Consider the following 17182-nt stretch of genomic DNA (forward strand, 5'->3'; position numbering starts at 1 on the left):
TGGGCAGAGCCGACGACAGAGGAAATTCCTTGGGGAGTTTTCTTCCTCCTGGTGCACGCAGGGCCCTGCAGCCATTGTGTGTGTGCATGGGCCAGCCCTGGTGTGAGCTCACACCAGGCGGTTCCTGTCCCAGACGCTGCCCTCCCCAAAGTCCCCAGCCCCAGCATGCACGGTGGATGCTGCTGGTCCCTCTGGGAGAGGCTGGAGAGCCGGGAAGGAAAGGGAGCTGCCCTGGGCTTGGGCCGGGTCGGGGTGGGACGTCTTCCTGCCCGCCGCAGCCCCTGGGCTTCGCCCGCCTTTCGGTCTGGAACAAAACGCGTCCGCTGGCACAGCCGGTGGGTGACGTGCAGCCTGTCCGGGAATCCTTGCTGCAGCCAGTGGTGCTGGATCCGCAGAGCTACCAGGCAGGATCTGGGGCCGGAGCTGGACCAGGGGCCGGATCTAGGTCCAAACCCCACATGTTGCATGGGGACTGGGAGCCCAGGAGCAGCCCCAGCCCTGGGCTGCCCTAATCCTGAGCAGCAGGACAGTATTTAGCCCAGGGCTTCCATCTCCTCCTTGGCCCATAATCTTGGCCCTGCAGACAGTGGAGCACCCATGGGGGCAGCTCACCACTCTGCAAGGACACAGGGACAGGGACATGGTGGCAGGGCTCATCCTCACCCCTGTTCCATCTCCACATCCCTCCCCACCTCCTGGCATCAGTGTGGCCACCAGATGGCATGGCAAAGCCGCCCAGCTGCCACCGTGCTCCCAGCACCCTGCCCACCAGCCCACAGTCGCAGGAACGTGGTGGGAGGAAAGGGGTGACGTGTCCCACCATCACCTGAGGGTTTCTGAGCCCCCCCACATCTCCTAAAGCATAAAGAGGTGCTGGGAATCACCCCCTGGGCTGCAGTTACTTCCCACAAAGCTGCTCCATGGGGATCAAGGGCCACCAGAACCCTGAATCAGGCCAGAAGCCAATGTGCTGCTGTAGCCCTGGGCCTGTCCACGCTTCCCCCAAAAGCTTTTGTCACCTCGCTTCGCTTCCAGCCACAAACCCACCCCATGGTGGGCAGGGACTCAGCGTCCTCCTCGAGAATTCCAGGGGCCACATTTTATCTCGATGCATCCACGAGGCCAGGACAGGGGGTCCCTGTGGTCTGAGTTGTGGGGTCCCCATGGTCCAGGCACACAGCCCTCAAAACAAGGGCGACAGAGGCAGAACACGGGGAGCGCAGCATCTCCCCCAGGACTCGTCTTTTAGAAGAGATTAATGTCCATCAGGGATAGCTGGGTCCTGCCTCGAGGCAGGAGGTGTAATTAAAAGCTTCTTAAGCTGTCTTCCACTTTATTGGGCTTGTTGACCCCTGGGGAAGGCACAGACCCCTCCAGAGAGCTGGGAGCACAGAGGAAATTATTTTACAGCCCCAGTGGAGAATCAGCTCACGCTCCTCAACAGCAACAGGAGAAATTACTTTACGAAGTGAGAAGTGAAGGTCTTGTGGTTAACTGAGTGTCTCACTGCCATAATTGGCATGTCCAAGTGCTTCTTTCCAACAGACGAGGGCAGAAGCGCACGCTCGAGCTGTGTCTCATCACATCACCCTGCATCTCCCTTTCTGTGCATCCTCCTGTGCAAAGCTGACCTGTACGTTTTCTACCTCGTTTTATCACTTACATCCATCAAGAAGGGCAATCTGCCTTGGCTGATTGGCACCCTCACAGGTACGGCCCTTTTCAAGGGCTGCTGCCTAATGGGTTATTGGCAATCATCTCTCATTTAGCCCATCCCAGCCCCGCGCTGTGCTAACAAAGAGCAGAAATTGGAAAATCATGGAGGAGAAGTGAGAGGAGACATGGAGGAGAAACTGGTTGAGAACCAACTGGGAGAGAAGGATCCTTCCCACCTGACAGCACCCTAAATCCTCCCTGAGACCCGGCGAGGGGTGCCAGCAGCGCTTGGTGCGAGGGGCAGCACGGTGGGCAGGGCTGGTGTGTGCTCGCCTCCCCCGACAAGCACTGCAAGGGGTTTTTCCTTCCAGATCCGAACCAAAGGCAGCACAAACCATGCTGTCCCTGCTCCACAGCCGGCCACAGGGACTTGGCAGGAGCAGGCGGTTCGTGCAAGAGGGGTGGAAATGGTTCTTTTTGCCAAATTTCCTGCAAAATCTGCCAGCACTGGCAGGCGAGAGCTCAGCAATTCACGGGAGCTGGACTCAGCCCCCCCAATCTCAGTTTTCTCTGGAGCCCAGACCCCATCTGCTCTGGCACACCTTACCGTGTGCTCCTGCCTGGCCTTGGGGCTTCTCCCTGTTTTAATGAGGAATGACATTTATTTTCGTCAGCAGACACATATGTAAAATCAAGCTCTAAGCAGGCAAATAAACAACTAGAGAAGGGAGGACTTGCAGAGCTTTTGCTCAGCCCAGTCTAGGAAAGATTTCTAACTTTGTCATCTTAATTGACACTCAGCCTGGCAGCAGCTCCCCGATGGGCAGTAAAAGAGATTTACTGTAAAGCTGCAGAAGAAACTCTGTCAAGGAGTTAAATCATGTCACAAAAATCTGGGAGTTACCCGATCGCTGAAGTGCCTGCCCCGTGCAGAGCTGTACCAGGTTTTGCATTAAAAAAAAAGCACAGCACAATTAAACCAAAGTTTCCTTTGATCGATTCTCATTTTAATGAGGGCAGGTTCCTAGGAAGCAAACAGTACATGTTTGTATCATATTGCAAACAAGCTAGTACAGAAATCTAAAAAAAATAAAGAAAAATAAATATCTTCCCTGTTTATTTCTCCCCAAGTTTATAGCACTAGATTGACCTGAAAACAAGATGAATTTACCACTGCGTCTGGACAGCGGCCATGAAAAATCAGATTTGTTGGAATGCAATTGTCTGTATGGTTTCAGAGAGGTCAGAGTACCAGGAGATCTGCCGCTGAGACTCTTCCTCAACAGCTGGGGTGAACGGGTTCCACCTCGGGCAGTCCACGCTCCTCCGGCACTGTGGGCATCTTCAGCGGATCAGAGTCACATCTTCAAGCGGCAGAAGCTGAAAGGAAAAGAGGCGCTGAGTTGTTTCGGAGCCTCAGCTGAGCATCCAGCTGCACACCCACGTCCTGCCGCCACCTCCCGTCCCGTGTGGAACCACATTTCCCCCTGCACAGAGCTTAAATCACCGCTGTGTTCGCTCTAGTCATGAGATACTCTCCTCCGTGGGCTCAGATCCAGCCAGTAGGGAGTGCAGGCTCCCTTTCTCCTGCCATGCAGGCAGATCAAGCCCTGTGCAGACACCCAAATATGAGGTTTGGACCTGCTGCGAGGTTTCTGTGGAAATCTGGGTGTAAAATCAGAGGGATGCACACAGGCCTGCAGGTCCAGAGCCCCCAGTGCGGTACCAGGACTGCTCTGCCCGCGCATAGCCAGGCTGCGAAAGGTAACAGGACAGGGATGAGCTGACCTGTCTGGGCTTTCCCAAAAAAGACACTCATCCCAGATCGCCTCCAGAAAACAAAGTGGGCGAGGAATACAGCTACATGTTTCAGGGCCTGATCCAACAGCCAAAATCCCCCGTGGATTTCAGCTGGATGTTGGCTCCAGCTTTACATAAGAGGAAAGAAATGCAAGGTCTGGAAGCAGCCCCGAGCCAGTCCCACGCAGCCTGGCTGAGCCCGGCGGGCAGGGAGGGGGGTCCCGCGAGGGGCCAGGCCGGGGGCACCCCGTGGCCACCCCTCCAGCATTGGCACCTCAGTCCCGCGGGTGCAGGTTGTGACACCCCAAATGAGGAGCACAGAATCATCCAGCTCCTTTGTCTGCCCAGAAGACAAAGTGCAGCTCCCCCAAACACATCCCATGGGGAGGAGGAACGACTGCCCTTTCCTCCCGTCCTGCTTTGCAGGGTGCAACAAACCTTGTGGTTCAAGTTTAAAAATGCGGCAGACACTCAACTCACACAGTGCAGTCGCACTCACACAGTAGGGACGGGGCTGTGAACCCCTCGGGACCCGGGCTGTCCCTCAGGGTTGGGGCTCCCCTTGCTCCACACACCCCCCCTGCCCAGACCGGGCTGGGGTGCAGAAGATGGTGGAGGTGTCGGGGGGCAGCTCCCCACGTCTGGGTGATGTCACGGGGCAGCCTAGCCCTCTGCGAAACCCGAAACCCCGGTGCCTGAGGTATGAGAAACCACAGCAAGGCTCCATGCACTCCTGGTGAAACCCCTCCAAGGCTCCATATACCCCCAGTTACCTGATGATCCCCCTCCAATGCTCTGTGCACCCCATTTACCTGGTGAACCCCCTCCGAGGCTCTGTGCACCCCATTTGCCTGGTGAACCCCCTCCGAGGCTCTGTACACCCCATTTGCCTGGTGAACCCCCTCCGAGGCTCTGTGCACACCCAATTACCTGGTGAAACCCCCTCAAGGCTCCATGCACTCCTGTTATCTGGTGAAGCCCCGTTAAGGCTCTGTGCACCCGAGTTACCTGGTGAACCCCCTTCGAAGCTCCGTGCACCCCCAGTTACCTGGTGAACCCCCCCAGCACCCCATGGTGCTGCAGAGAGACCGCAGCAGAACCTATGCACCCCAGGCACAGCTGACACCCCTCAGACACCCTGGGGCGCTGTGTAGACACAGCTGCTCCCGGCCCCGGCGACACCCTCAGTGACACCTCCGGGCTCCACCGCCCCCCGCCCGCCCCTCGGGGTTACCTGAGCTCCGCGGGGGCCGGGCGGGGGCCGGGCAGGGGCCGGGCGGGGGCCGCCCCAGCCCCATCCCCGCCGGAGCAGGCGCTGCAGGAGGCGGGCGGGCGGCGGCGGCGGCGGGGTAGATGGGGGGCTCTGCGCGGCGGGGCGGCCCGGGGGCGGCGGGGCGGCGGCGGGCGAGGCTCCCCCGGGGCGGCGCGGGGGCTCGGCCGGCAGCTCCCGGCGCCAGAGGTAGGGGGAGCGGCGGACGCCCATGAGCAGCCCCGAGGCGCGTCCCACCGTGTGGTACCGGGGGCTGGCGACGTGCTTGTACCAGGCGCCCGCCGGGGCCACCGGCAGCATCAGCCCCAGCAGCACCAGGGCGCCCCAGGCGCCCCCCGACAGCTGCCCCCTCGCCATCGCGTCGGGCTACGGGCGGGCAGGGTGCGGGCAGGGGTGCAGCCCGGCCACGGGCGCCCCGGCGAAGGCTGCCCCGCGCCCGCGCCCCGCCGGTTTATACGGCCGTCGGGAGGGGCACCCCGCGGCTCCGCCCCGGCAGCCCCCGGCCGCCCCGCTGCCAGCCCCGGCCCCCCGCACCTCCTACCTGCCGCCTCCAGCAGTCCCCCCGCCTTCCCCCTGCAACCTCCCCCCGGGATGCCGGCATCCTCCCCACCGCCCCGAGCACCCCGAGCATCCCCTTTATCGCCCTGAGCATCCCTCCCATCCTTGAGCATCCCCCTTGCCGCCCCGAGCATCCTCTTTGCTACCCTGAGCAAAGTCTTCATGACTCAAGCAGCCTTCCCGTGGTCCCCTTTGCAGCCCCATGGTCCTTGAGCATCCCCCTGCAGCCCCACAAATCTCCCCACAGCCCAGCATCCTCCCCAGCCTCTCAGGACCTGCTCAACAGCCGCAGGATTTACTGCTGGAGGAAGAGATGTTATAAACTCTCTGCGAGCGACAACCTTCAGAGAGGACCTGCACCCCCTAGTCCTTCAGATATGATCCCCAGTCTCACTGCCTAGAGCGGAACCGACTGCAAGGCACAGGAACACGCCCTGGAGGAATCATAAGTAAGGAGAAATTGCAGTGATTTTCAGCAAAATTCATCCCAAGTGTGGTAGCAGACAGAGGCGGGCGACGTGGCCTGAGGCCCTGGTTTTGTTCCCTGCCTCGGCACAGGGACAGGCAGGGGCTCTCATGTCCAGGGAACGTGCAGAGCTCAACTGGATCCTCTGCACCTTCATAGCGCCCACAAAGTGGTGAGACCTGGATTTCATCCCACCTCACTCAGCTCTCACTAATATCTCACCTGCGTTTCGGAGGTCTTGGTACCCATGAACTTGCTGCGGTGCAGGGGAACATCCCAACTCCTTAAGAGGTGCAAAGCGATGGGAAGAGAAGAGACACCAAGCCCAGTTCTTCTTAAAGAGGATATTACCATTAATTTTGCCACTCCAGTCAGGTGACTTTCCTCCCCAGATTCCTTAATAAAACCAGGCAGGTCAAATTTATGCTCACCAGGGAGCAGTTCCAGTTCCTCTTGTTTATTAGCCAAGTTCTTAGATTTATACACTGAACTATGACTAAATAATTTCTTACTTTTTTCAGGCCACACAGTAACTTGATTAATTTTATTCTCAGCCTCTCTCATGCTCCTGTGTGCCTATTTATCCTTGGTGATATTAGTTTCCTGTGCTCCCAAGGAATCTGGCCAGCCTGCTGCCCCCCGTCAGGCTCCCCAGCTCTTTACCAGCATCCATCCACCCCCAGCTCCTCACATCCAGCACAAGTTCCCAGCAGTGGAACTTTCTCCATCAGCCCAGCTTGCACACGTCGGTGTTTCATGACCCTCTCCTTGGGCACAGGGATGTGTTTGCATGTTTGAGCAGGAGAGAGACCCATGTTGGGGACACTTGGCATGTGGGAGCAGGTTCTGCTCATCGGCCAAGCAACAACCTCTGCCTGCAGGAACCAGCCCCTTGGGCAGGCATTGCAGCTGGGGGCAGAGGAGGAGGAAAAGAAAGGTACAAAGAAGCAATAAGACGTGTGTAGAGGTGTAGAGATGGTTGGTGCAGAGCCTCATGGTTTGCCTCTTCTGGGAAGGCTGGGAGCGAGTGAAATTCCCAGTTGGTAAGAAAGGGATCCTGGCCTTTTCCCGAGTGAAGTGCTGGAAGTTACATCTGTGCAGAGCATGAATTGTTTCTGTTACTGAACCGGAACCAGGGAGTCCAACTCACCCACAGCCCAACTTCTTGGAAGCAGCCAGGCTTCCAGTAAGGATGAAGCCAGGCTCCCATCTCCCACCAAGCAGATCCCTGACGGATGGGCTATTTCTGTCACCCCTTGAGTGCTCAGGACATTCTGAACAGCCTCACCACTTTAACAGAGCCATTAATGAATCGCAGCAGTACAGTGCACAATCACATCGCATCCCTCCCTGTTCACCAAGCCCCAGCTCACAATGGGACATGCGCCCTCATATTTATTCCATCAATAAAATGTCATTACACTTCCTCCTCCCCCTCAGAGATGGAGCAGTTTGGAATGACCCAATGCTCAGCCTGGAAAATGCAGAGGCTTGTTCCCACCTCTGCCCCATTCCCCAGCAAATGGGTGGTTTGAGCAGCTTCTGTTTTGCTGCAGAATACACCAATGTGGGCTCAGCCTTCCCACCCAGGAGTAGAACGTTTTCTCATTCCTAGAGATCTGCCTCAAGTGTCTTTGACGGCTATTTTTGGCGTGACTTTAATAACTTGTCACGCTGATAAACTCTTCGGGAACTGAACTGAACTCTTTCCTCGCGGTGCATTGAATATTCCAGCCTGTTGTGTCTGCGAGGCACTGAGATCCTTCAGGCTGCTGCAGTTGGGCTCCGGATCTCGAGCAGAGTGCACATTTCCTCTCCCAAGTATTTTTAAATATCTTTCAAATGAAACAGCTGACATGCAATTTGTCTTCTATATATATATTCTAAGTGTCTAAAATATAATTTTAGGTTTCATATTCGCCTTGCAGAAACTGACGCTCTCACGAATATCATAGCACGCCAGCAGATACATCCCACCGTGCTGCTTCGGGGGGGTCTCTGTGCCAGGAACTCCCCTGGAGGAACAAAATCCTGGTTCTTCTCGGTAGATAAAAAGCTTTTGAACAAATCCTGGCTCTTCTGGAAGTTTCCTACAGACTCTGGTGAGATTAAGATTTCAGCTTTTCAGGTCACTTCTATAAAGTGTACGTGCTTGGGTTCACCTAAGCAGGGGCCCTTTTGAAAATCCCACTTTTATGTTTCCACTCAATAAACACAATTATTAGCTCCAGCATCACATTTACCAACTATACAGACATTGAGCCGAGACTTTGCTGAGCTACCCCAGTGCTCGGATGCAACTTTAATGACGTTATTCCACAACTGTCAAGGTAAAGGGGAGAGGGATCTCACCATATGGCTCTGGTGCTGAAAGGATTTAACGTTTCTTCTTTTATTTTGCAACAAAATTAATCTTTTTGTAAGAGGAAGACTCTGCTGTTGGAAGAGTCCTGGTTCCCGTCTCCCTGGATGCTCAGGCTCTCTGGGACATCCCTCCTTCATCTCTGCTGGACCAGCATCTCCACCACAGCTGGAAGCTGAGATACCAGAGCACAAACTGGGGTTTCAGTCTGAAAAACTGCCCCAAAAACTGGGGCAGGTGAAGAGGGTGAGCAGCCAGAGGCATCACATCTTAAACCCCCGCAATAAAGCCAGCCGAGCTCTCTTGGAGCCCTGACTCTCTACTCGATTTAATGCCTGTTGTGCTCTCAGCTCCCACCAGACACATTACTGCAGCCATTCAGGATTTGTGGCTTTTGAGAATGATCTAAATGAATTTGATGTCCCAGAAAGAGGCACTTGAAAAATAAACTGGTGTGGTTTAATGATAGCATTTTCCACATTTTTATTATAATGACTCTGGTGTTTATTGGAAGGTTAGCGACTCAGCCAAGCATGGAAACAAAGCAATTGCAGAGGTTGGCCCTGTGATGGGCTCTCCGCACGCTCAGGCATTAATGCTCATTCTGTACATGACACTTTTTGGCCATTTGGTCTCTGGAGCATCTCGCTGTGGGTGTGTGATGAGAGGATGGAGGCAACACGGTTTCAGATAAGGAGCCTCACGCACTCAGGTACAGAGCCTGCCTCCTCCCCCGGCCGCACTGCGCTCTGCAAACTCACCCCACCTTCATTAATTGTGATCACCTTATTTTTCAGGTTGGGAAATTGGGGCCTAGAGCGTTCAAGTGAGTTGCCAAAGACCACACAAGCAAACGGCAGGTCTGGCCAAGTACCGGAGCCTCCTGCTCCGAGCTCATTCAGAAGGACACTCTGCCTGGCTCTGCCTTCCCACAGGGTGCAGTTTTGCCTTGGAGGGATGGGCACAAAACAGCCAAAAGAGTTTCACCGCCATGAAATCAGCTGGAGGGACAAAACTGGGAAAGGAGCTGAAGTCAGAGGTTGCAGCAGGGGTGAGTTTTGTTGCCCATTGCCTACCAGGCAGCGCTGGGCTCATCCTGAGCTGGTGCAAAGCCTGGAGCTGCTGCAGGCTATTGTCCTTCAGATGGGGTTCAGAGCTCAGCATCTGAGTGATCTGTAGAAAAGATCCCATTGAAAAAGGTGAACATGACAAACTCCCTGCCTGGCTGCCCAGGGGACCGGTGGTCTGGGTCCCCACCGCTCCATCTCCACCAAATTTCTGCGGTTCACCCTTTACCTACTTTCCCACATTCACATCCCTGCTGCTTCTTGTGTTACTTCAGCCCGGGAGCGAGTGAAGTCTTAATGGCAAGACAAAAAATATTCCCACCCGTGTGGCTCAGCAAAGCCTGCTGCTTTCCAGCAGGCAGCCCCTGCCGAGCTCCGGTGAATCAGAACGAGCGGTTTGTGCTCGGGAGGGGGGATGAACCACTCGGTGAGCGGGCAGGCTCGGTCCCTTGGGTGCTGCGGTGACAGCACCCCGGGCAGATACTCCCAGCAATAAAAACCTTTGCCATTTTCTTGCACCTGGAGTGTGTCCTCATGTAATAAATTCAGATTATGGAGCGATTCCTTTCACCAGTGATTCAGAACATGCTGATTAAATGCTATTTCTTTGTTCCTCTGAAATAAAGGAACTGTAGCTGATACAAACAAATTACGGTTTCAAACTGTGAGGCAAGACGCACCTTGACTCCACGACAGAGCTGCTGCATGTTTTGGTGGCTCTGAAGAGAAAGAAGAAACAATAAGTGGTGTTTCCAAATGTCGCAGATCTTCTTATTAAAGTGCACTAAATTAATTATTTTTCTCCTAAGAAATAACTAATTCTTCACTATTTTTAGACACATGTACAATTTTAAGAGATTTTTTTCCAAGGTCCAGTCACATGGAAGTTAAACAGCGAGCAGTAAAGTCTCCAAAGGATAATAAACTATCTCAAATTACTTTGCTAATGGAACAAAGAGTACTGTAAATGTCACACATGATACAGCGAGTGCGGTAGAAACCTTTACATGAAACAATGGCTCCATTAGCTCTAAGTTATAATAAAAAAAGCCCCACAGACTCGCGATACTTTTGCGGAGTTTTGCTGCTCCAAGCCAAATGAACTTGTTTGTTCACTTGAATTCTGCAGCCGAGCTCACAGTGCAGCATCCAGCTTCATAATAACGTGCACTCCCGAGGCATCCATCATTTAGGGTTTCAAAGTCCTTTATAGACAATAATTAAGCCCCATCGCACCCAGCTGAGTCAGTGGAATTATTTCTGCTTAAAACTAAGATATGGAGAGGGAATAACTGAATCCCTGATTGGAGACCAGAGCGGAGCCGAGGTGCAGAGGTGGGTCCTTACACCACCCACAACTTCGCTAATTAGTCCTGGCCCATCCACACTTAACGAAGCAGCCCACCATCTCACAGGGCATGGGCACCATCCTTCGCTTCTTACATGACTCATCGACTCGGGAACCTGAATCTGACGGGGCCCCTTGAGCGAAAGGCTGAACTGTCAGAAACCATCGCATCGGCCAACCTGCCAGCCCTGGGTTTTGCCTCTTTTGCCTCTAACAGCTGCAGCGGGCAGGATTATTAAGAGAATCTCTAAACATCTCAAGGGCTGAAGTAATGTCATCATAGAGCAACCTGGACATGACATAACACCAAATCTTGATGAAAAAATCACGAGGATGTGGCATGATGCGATGCCTTAGAAAAGCAGCAACGCAGCAGTAAAGACAAAAAGCTGAAGTGCAGGTAAAAGAGCAAGGAAAAAGGCACCATCAAAGGAACGCAAGCAGATTCCTCAGCCCCCTCCAGTCCATGATTCAGTCTTTCTCCTGGAAATAATTCACAATAATGAAAGCGAGTTAATACCCAGATGTGTGAAGTGCTCGGTATATTTGGCTCCGCTCTGGAGTGTGTTTACTGTAAGGAGGAAGAGTTGTGAGATGAATCTTTTCTTTGACAGCTCTGAGATCTCTTCATCAAATCCCACACAACCCTGAAGTGTTCTCCTATTTTCTCGAAATTTAATTAGGTGAGGCTATATTGTACACACAATTATATGCGTGTAAGATAATTGGAGTAGAAGGCTCTAAGGCATGTAGATAAGAAAATTTGTCTTCAAGCAAATCTACACAGGTGGAGTGTTTTGCTTTGCCGGTTGAAGAACTGTATTTGTAAAACCCTCTAAGATATCAGGAAGGAGGTGCATTAGCAGCCCTCTTCCTGGACCAGCTCTACAACTAGAATTAAATATGCTACAACCCAGTTGCACATAGCACAACGCTACAACAAGGAGCCCAACGTGGCATACTGAGCACACGCAATTCTCACTGCTGTTTGTGTAGCTGCTGGAGGTGTGAGACTGACATCCCCGCAAAATCTACCTGCAGACCAAAAAATCCATGTTATTTGGAGCAGAGTGGTCAGGCTGGCCTGAATGGGGAGCCGGGGGCTCTGAGCTGCACTCCTGAGTTATCAGTTATTTGCGCTCTGTCTTCTCCAACTTTCTTAGCCTTCGCGTTGCTGAATATAAAAACAGGGATGAAAATGTCTCTGTGCATTTGAAAAACATGTCCAGATCACCCAGTAGAACCTGGGGATCAACCTCCCAAACCAGGGGCAGCTGGTGAGCTCTCGCTGCCAAACTGCGTCGCTTCCGTCCACCACCGTGAGCTCCCGGAATACTATTTGGAACCAGAGCTCTCTTCGGGTCCTCATCCTGTTCTGGGAATTTGCACGCTCGTTCTTCATCTTGAAAGCCTAATGCCGCTTCTTCCCCCCGCTGTTCCCTTGAATTCCCATCTCTGTGCTATATTTTCTTTAGCTGCACTTACCGTGCTCTCATCCTCCAACAAGCTGTTGCTAAAGAAAACTCTTATCACTCGACTAATGTTTAAATGCCTTAAAATACAACTCTGCTTCTCAGCATGTGTCTCTCTTTAAAGGATCTTTCTTCTCCCTGTTCATCCTCCCCCTCTTTAAGGAATCACTACTTTTCAGAACAGCTTGTATCACCAAATTACATCTTTTCACAAATAAAGATCTTGGAGGAAAATTCCCTCATCAAATCTGAAGTTGTGCCTGTTGGCAAACGAAAGGACTGCGGTATGTGGATGCCTCTCTACAACTGAATTTTTAAACAGAAATTAAAAAAAGAAGGTGGACAACAGATGTGATTAGCAATCACAGACTGGGGTATTTCTTAAATGCAGGAAAATAACAGACCGACTTCCCATCAGTCCCACAGAAAGGGCTGGGGGTGTATTTGATCCAAAACCTTGTAGGGTGAAAAACCCCATATCTGTGCAAACCACTAATCAGCAGCTGTCTGAGGCTTATTAAAAATAATTTACAAAAAGAAGCCCTCAGAAAACTATCACTTTTAGCGGAAACTTTGTCAAACGAAAGCAAATTTCATTATTACACACTAAGTATCTTTGCTGCAAATGAACTGCATCTGCGTCAAGCTGTGAATATGAAATTAATCCAAGGCATAACCTTTAGCTCTACACTTCGACAATATTTTAGTGCTGAACAATAAATATTTGATCTGTTGCTCTTCTGAGTAACATGGATTTGCGGTGCTCATCTGCAGAGTTATCAGTTATTCCAAAGTATATTTATTGCTGATTAAATGACTTGAAAAGTTCAATTTTCTTCTGATGTTACATGTGATATTTAGCGAGTAAACACAGAAATTAACTATCCTAGCATCAATATTAACCCTTTATCTTGGCAATAAAACATTTCCTGTTCAATAACACACAGAAATATAATAAGTACCAGCCATGATAGTTACAGTACATGCTGGAGCATAGTTAAGTATATATTACTATATTTCTTTACGTTGTGGGGTCACAGTGCTAAGATCCAGTTTCCATTTGCAATCACTAGAGAAATAAAACAGCATCCTAAAGTCATCAGCAAAGAATGATTCAATCCATTGAAAGAGTATTATAAAAACCTCTTTGCACCACAAAATAAATTAATCTAAGCCCATGACTCACATACACCAGCAGGATGATTTTTCAGAACGACACCGAGTTGAAAACAGGTTTTGGAGCAAAGTTTGAATATCGGCCTTTGAGCAATTCTTTGCTCTGTTGCTGAAGGTGTGGCCATCACGAAGGCAGTAGAATCTTGTGCAATGACACCAAAATGTCATGGGTATGTTTTTCTGATGTTTTACACCTGTGTGAAGAGCTGGGACAGGGCTGGACGAGCCGCCGGACAGACAGAGAAGTTTGCAGGATAGCTCAGACCTGGGATCTGGTGTTCGTGGGGTGAGAGTGAGAGGCAGGAGTTATGGAAACCCAACATTTAATAAACTCACAAGAGTTCGGGTTGAAGAGACCTTCCCAGCTCGCCCAGTGCCACCCCTGCCATGAGCAGGGACATCTTCACCAGCTCAGGTTGCTCAGAGCCCCGTCCAGCCTGGTCTGGGATGTCTCCAGGGATGGGGCATCCACCACCTCTCTGGGAACCTGGGCCAGGCTCTCACCACCCTCAAGGGGAAGAATTTCTTCCTTGAATCTCATCTAAATCTCCCCTGTTTCAGTCCACAGCCATCACCCCTTGCCCTGTCTGGGTTGCTTTGGGTCACCATAAGGTTCCTCTTAGAGGACAGGGCTGGATCTGGCCTCCCAGCCTGTGCTGGAAGGATTAATAACACCACCTGCTCTTTGTTCCAAATAAACTTCCTGCATCTAGTTCAAAACTGAGAGCGAGAAATCTGACAGGCATGAGCTTTCCCTGCTGATGGAAGATTAGCTGCACCACAAAAGGAGGTGAAACCTTCAATGGTTTCCCCTTCAGACACTAAATATTGACCGAGAAGCAGAAAATGCTCCAGCTGATGGGTTACCAGTGCTGCTGCCTGTCTGCAGCACCCCAGGAAGGAGTCAGGGCTGATTCCTTTCAGCAGGAATTATTCCTTCCACCAGGAAAGATTTCCTTCACCAGGAACACTTCCACCAGGAGTGCTTCCTTCCACCAGAAATGTTTCCTTCCACCAGGAACACCCCACACGGCACTGGTGAGACAAACAGGCTGGTACCAGTGTGCTCTGCAGACTCGGGTCCGCAGCGGTGTCACCGACCAGCTCCCACCCCCACTCCAAAATCCAGACAGTACAAACTCTGGTTCTGCCCAGTCACTTTGTCACCATGTTCCTCCTGATGAGTAATGTCACTTTTTAGCCTAATTATGCAGGTGTATTTATGATCCGATGCTTGGCCATGGCGCGGGGGGACTTGCGTAATTTCACAGCCGAGTGACACTCAAGACAGCCCATCAGTGCCAGCAGCCTCCAGCTCATTTCGTGCTAATTGCTCTCCAAAATTGTGTGATGTGGTTTTGACACAAAAACATTTTCAACAGTATCATTAATTCGGGGGGAGAACATTTCCTGAAGTAATTACAGCCAACAGCCTCAGTCATTCCTACCGACTGAATCCAGCTCCACCCAAACACACTTTGGTGGTGATTACCAGAAAGACGCGTTATCCACTCTGCTCTCTAGTGCCATAAATGGGTCTCTTCACGAGAAAGTAAATATTACCTGATCCAAAATGCTGAAATACTTCATTTATCTGTTTTCCAAAACACCCATCAAACCTATTACTTAATTTATTTTACAGCCCAGATGTTGTTAAACGATGCTGGTGCTGGGCCAGATAAAATCATGATCCATTTTAATTAACTCACTCTGGTTTATATGCTCCTTCGTCCTAAAATGCTCATTTATGCCTCAAAGAAAATGAAAAGCATCTTAACTCAAATGATAAGGAATTCAGTGGAAAGAAAGCAGATCCGAATGACAAGAATGCTGCTCATGCCAATTCTCCACAAGTAGAAAGGAAGGAATTTACCTTACATTTTAATGTGGAATTTAACGTGGTTTGTCTCTATTTTCCTTCCTAGGAAATGTAGTTTATTTGGAGATGTTCTGTCTTTAAGGGTTACCATATTATGCCTATGAGTAACCTGAGCACTGACCTGCTTCCCCGAGGTGTGATGTGTCCTGGGTTCATTCTTTGATCATCCTCTAATTCCGGCTCTGCGGATCACAGGAGACACCCATGAAAAATGGGGTCATTCTGTCGTTTCTGGGACAGGCAGCAGCCTGTGACTCAGGGGACAGGACTCCAGGAATGTTTGCTAATCAGAGTGACGTGCTGCTCATCTGGTGACACATCCAGTAATGTGGCAGAACGAGCACTTCACACCGAGATCTTGGGGCTTCTTGAGACTATTTGGGTAGATGTAGAAATACAAGTTCTGTGTTTGACAAGGATCTGCTCTGACTTTTCACATGTGGAAAGTGACCCCACATTGGTCATTTAGTGGGAATCTAGGAGAAAAAAAAAACGTGGGAGATCCTAAACTTTGAAAAAATGTTTCTGTCTCTCCTTCCTCTGTGCTGCTCCCAAACAAGCTTTTCTGCTTTTTTACTTTACTTCCAGAGCGATGTGGCTGCGGGGGGGCCCTTCAACACTCTTCTCGGTGCTCCTGGAGCACCCTCTTCTGTTTGAGATGCTGCAATTCTCATCTCTGAGCACCAAGACACACAGACCTTCAAAATACATAATCAGAACTCAAAGCAAGTGCGGGAACATCCATTTCTTTACCAGCTGACTAGACATATGGATGATGAACTCTAGTTCACCGTAACTTGCTCGGAAAGCCCCGGCAGCCGGTACACGCTCAGATACCAAACGTGTGAATCAGGACCTGGAGCACACACCGAGATTTCTCTGACGGTCTGAGCTCTTCACACGCTGACACTAACAGAGCCCATTTGTGGCACTGTCCTAATGGATGCAACACCCTCTTTGCCACTGTGTTTCAACTACACTTTTTAACAGTTTATTTTGTTTTGTTTTTCCAATTGTACATAGTGCACACAGGCTACCCGATGCCTGTGTTATAAAATCAGCAGAGCTGCAGGTCTGACCCGTCCATCCTGGCAAACCCCAGGTCACAGAATCATGGAATCCCAGGTTGGAAGGGACCTCAGGGATCATCTGGTCCAACCTTTCTTGGCACAAGCCCGGTCTAGACAAGCTGGCCCAGCACCTGTCCAGCTGAATCTTAACTGTGTCCAACGCTGGGGAATCCACCGCCTCCCTGGGGAGATTATTCCAATGGCTGATTGTTCTCATCGGGAAAAATTTCCTTGTGTTCAATCAGAATCTTGTACCATCGCCCCTCATCTTTTCCATGGGACTCCTTGTCCAAAGGGATCTCCAGCTGCTTTGTACCCATCCCTTGAAATATGACGAGCTCTCCCCTCAGCCTGTTTTCTCCAGGCTGAACAAGCCCCGTTCTCTCAGCCTTTCCTCACATGGTGGCTTCCCAGTCCTTGGATCATCTTTGTGGCCCTTCCCTGGCCCATCTCCAGCCTGGCCACAGTTTTTCTGTACAGCAGGGACCAAAACTGAGCTCAGGATTCCAGGAGTGGCCCGATCAGCGCGGGGCGGAGCGGGATGACGACTCTTTCTGCCGATAAATCACCATGGGCCGGGGACCTGGAGTCCCGGTGTCCCCACAGAGAGGGGCTGCAGCCGCCCACGGACAGGCCCCGAGGTGACACAGAGCAGACTCCGTGGTGGCACAGGGCAGACTCCGAGGTGACACAGCACAATCACAGCCGCCCGCCACCGCTGTGCCTTCCCGAGACTCACTCCGGCACCACCGGGCACCGCGCCGACAAACGGCCCCGCGGGCCTCCTCCTCCTGAGGGGGGAGACAAGAGAGAGACGGCCAGAGGGGCTCGCGGGGCGGGAGGCCGCTCTGGGCTGCTTCTCGATGGTCAGCCGCTGGAGGACGCGCGTTGACGTCAGGAGGAGTGGCGCTCTAGCCGCCGCGAGAGATAATGGGAGGGTGGGGGCTCTGCTCTAGGCGAAGACTCTATGGTCACCTCAGCCGGAGATCTGGGAGGGCGGCTCTCTATGGTTTGAAGGCGGGCAGAGAGTCACGCGCCGGGCCGGGCGACGCTCTAGG

General features: G+C 51.8%; 1 protein-coding gene and 1 long non-coding RNA gene across 2 annotated transcripts; both read right to left on the bottom strand.

Moving 5' to 3' along the window:
* Nucleotides 1–2641: 2641 nt before the first annotated feature.
* NPW (neuropeptide W) lies at nucleotides 2642–5138 on the bottom strand. The gene is made up of 2 exons (XM_065850966.2): nucleotides 4691–5138; nucleotides 2642–3036 (listed from the first exon to the last, which is right to left on the bottom strand). Exons 1-2 carry the CDS (start codon nucleotides 5081–5083, stop codon nucleotides 3001–3003), a joined length of 429 nt encoding a protein of 142 aa, XP_065707038.1. The 5' UTR covers nucleotides 5084–5138; the 3' UTR covers nucleotides 2642–3000.
* Nucleotides 5139–8220: 3082 nt separating this feature from the next.
* Nucleotides 8221–16982, bottom strand: LOC139829151 (uncharacterized). Its single transcript, XR_011741494.1, has 3 exons — nucleotides 15176–16982; nucleotides 9860–9898; nucleotides 8221–9285 (listed from the first exon to the last, which is right to left on the bottom strand). It is a non-coding gene; the product is annotated as an uncharacterized lncRNA (long non-coding RNA).
* Nucleotides 16983–17182: the final 200 nt, after the last annotated feature.

This window comes from Patagioenas fasciata, chromosome 15 (assembly GCF_037038585.1).
Source record: "Patagioenas fasciata isolate bPatFas1 chromosome 15, bPatFas1.hap1, whole genome shotgun sequence".
Lineage (NCBI taxonomy): Eukaryota > Metazoa > Chordata > Aves > Columbiformes > Columbidae > Patagioenas > Patagioenas fasciata.

Bases quoted from the DNA above. Each gene is read 5' to 3' on its own strand.
- NPW (XM_065850966.2), bottom strand. From the start codon at position 5,083: ATGGCGAGGGGGCAGCTGTCGGGGGGCGCCTGGGGCGCCCTGGTGCTG. The intron at 3,037-4,690 runs GTAACCCCGAGG...TTTTCCTTTCAG, and splicing joins CCGGCCCCCGCGGAGCTCAG to CTTCTGCCGCTTGAAGATGT.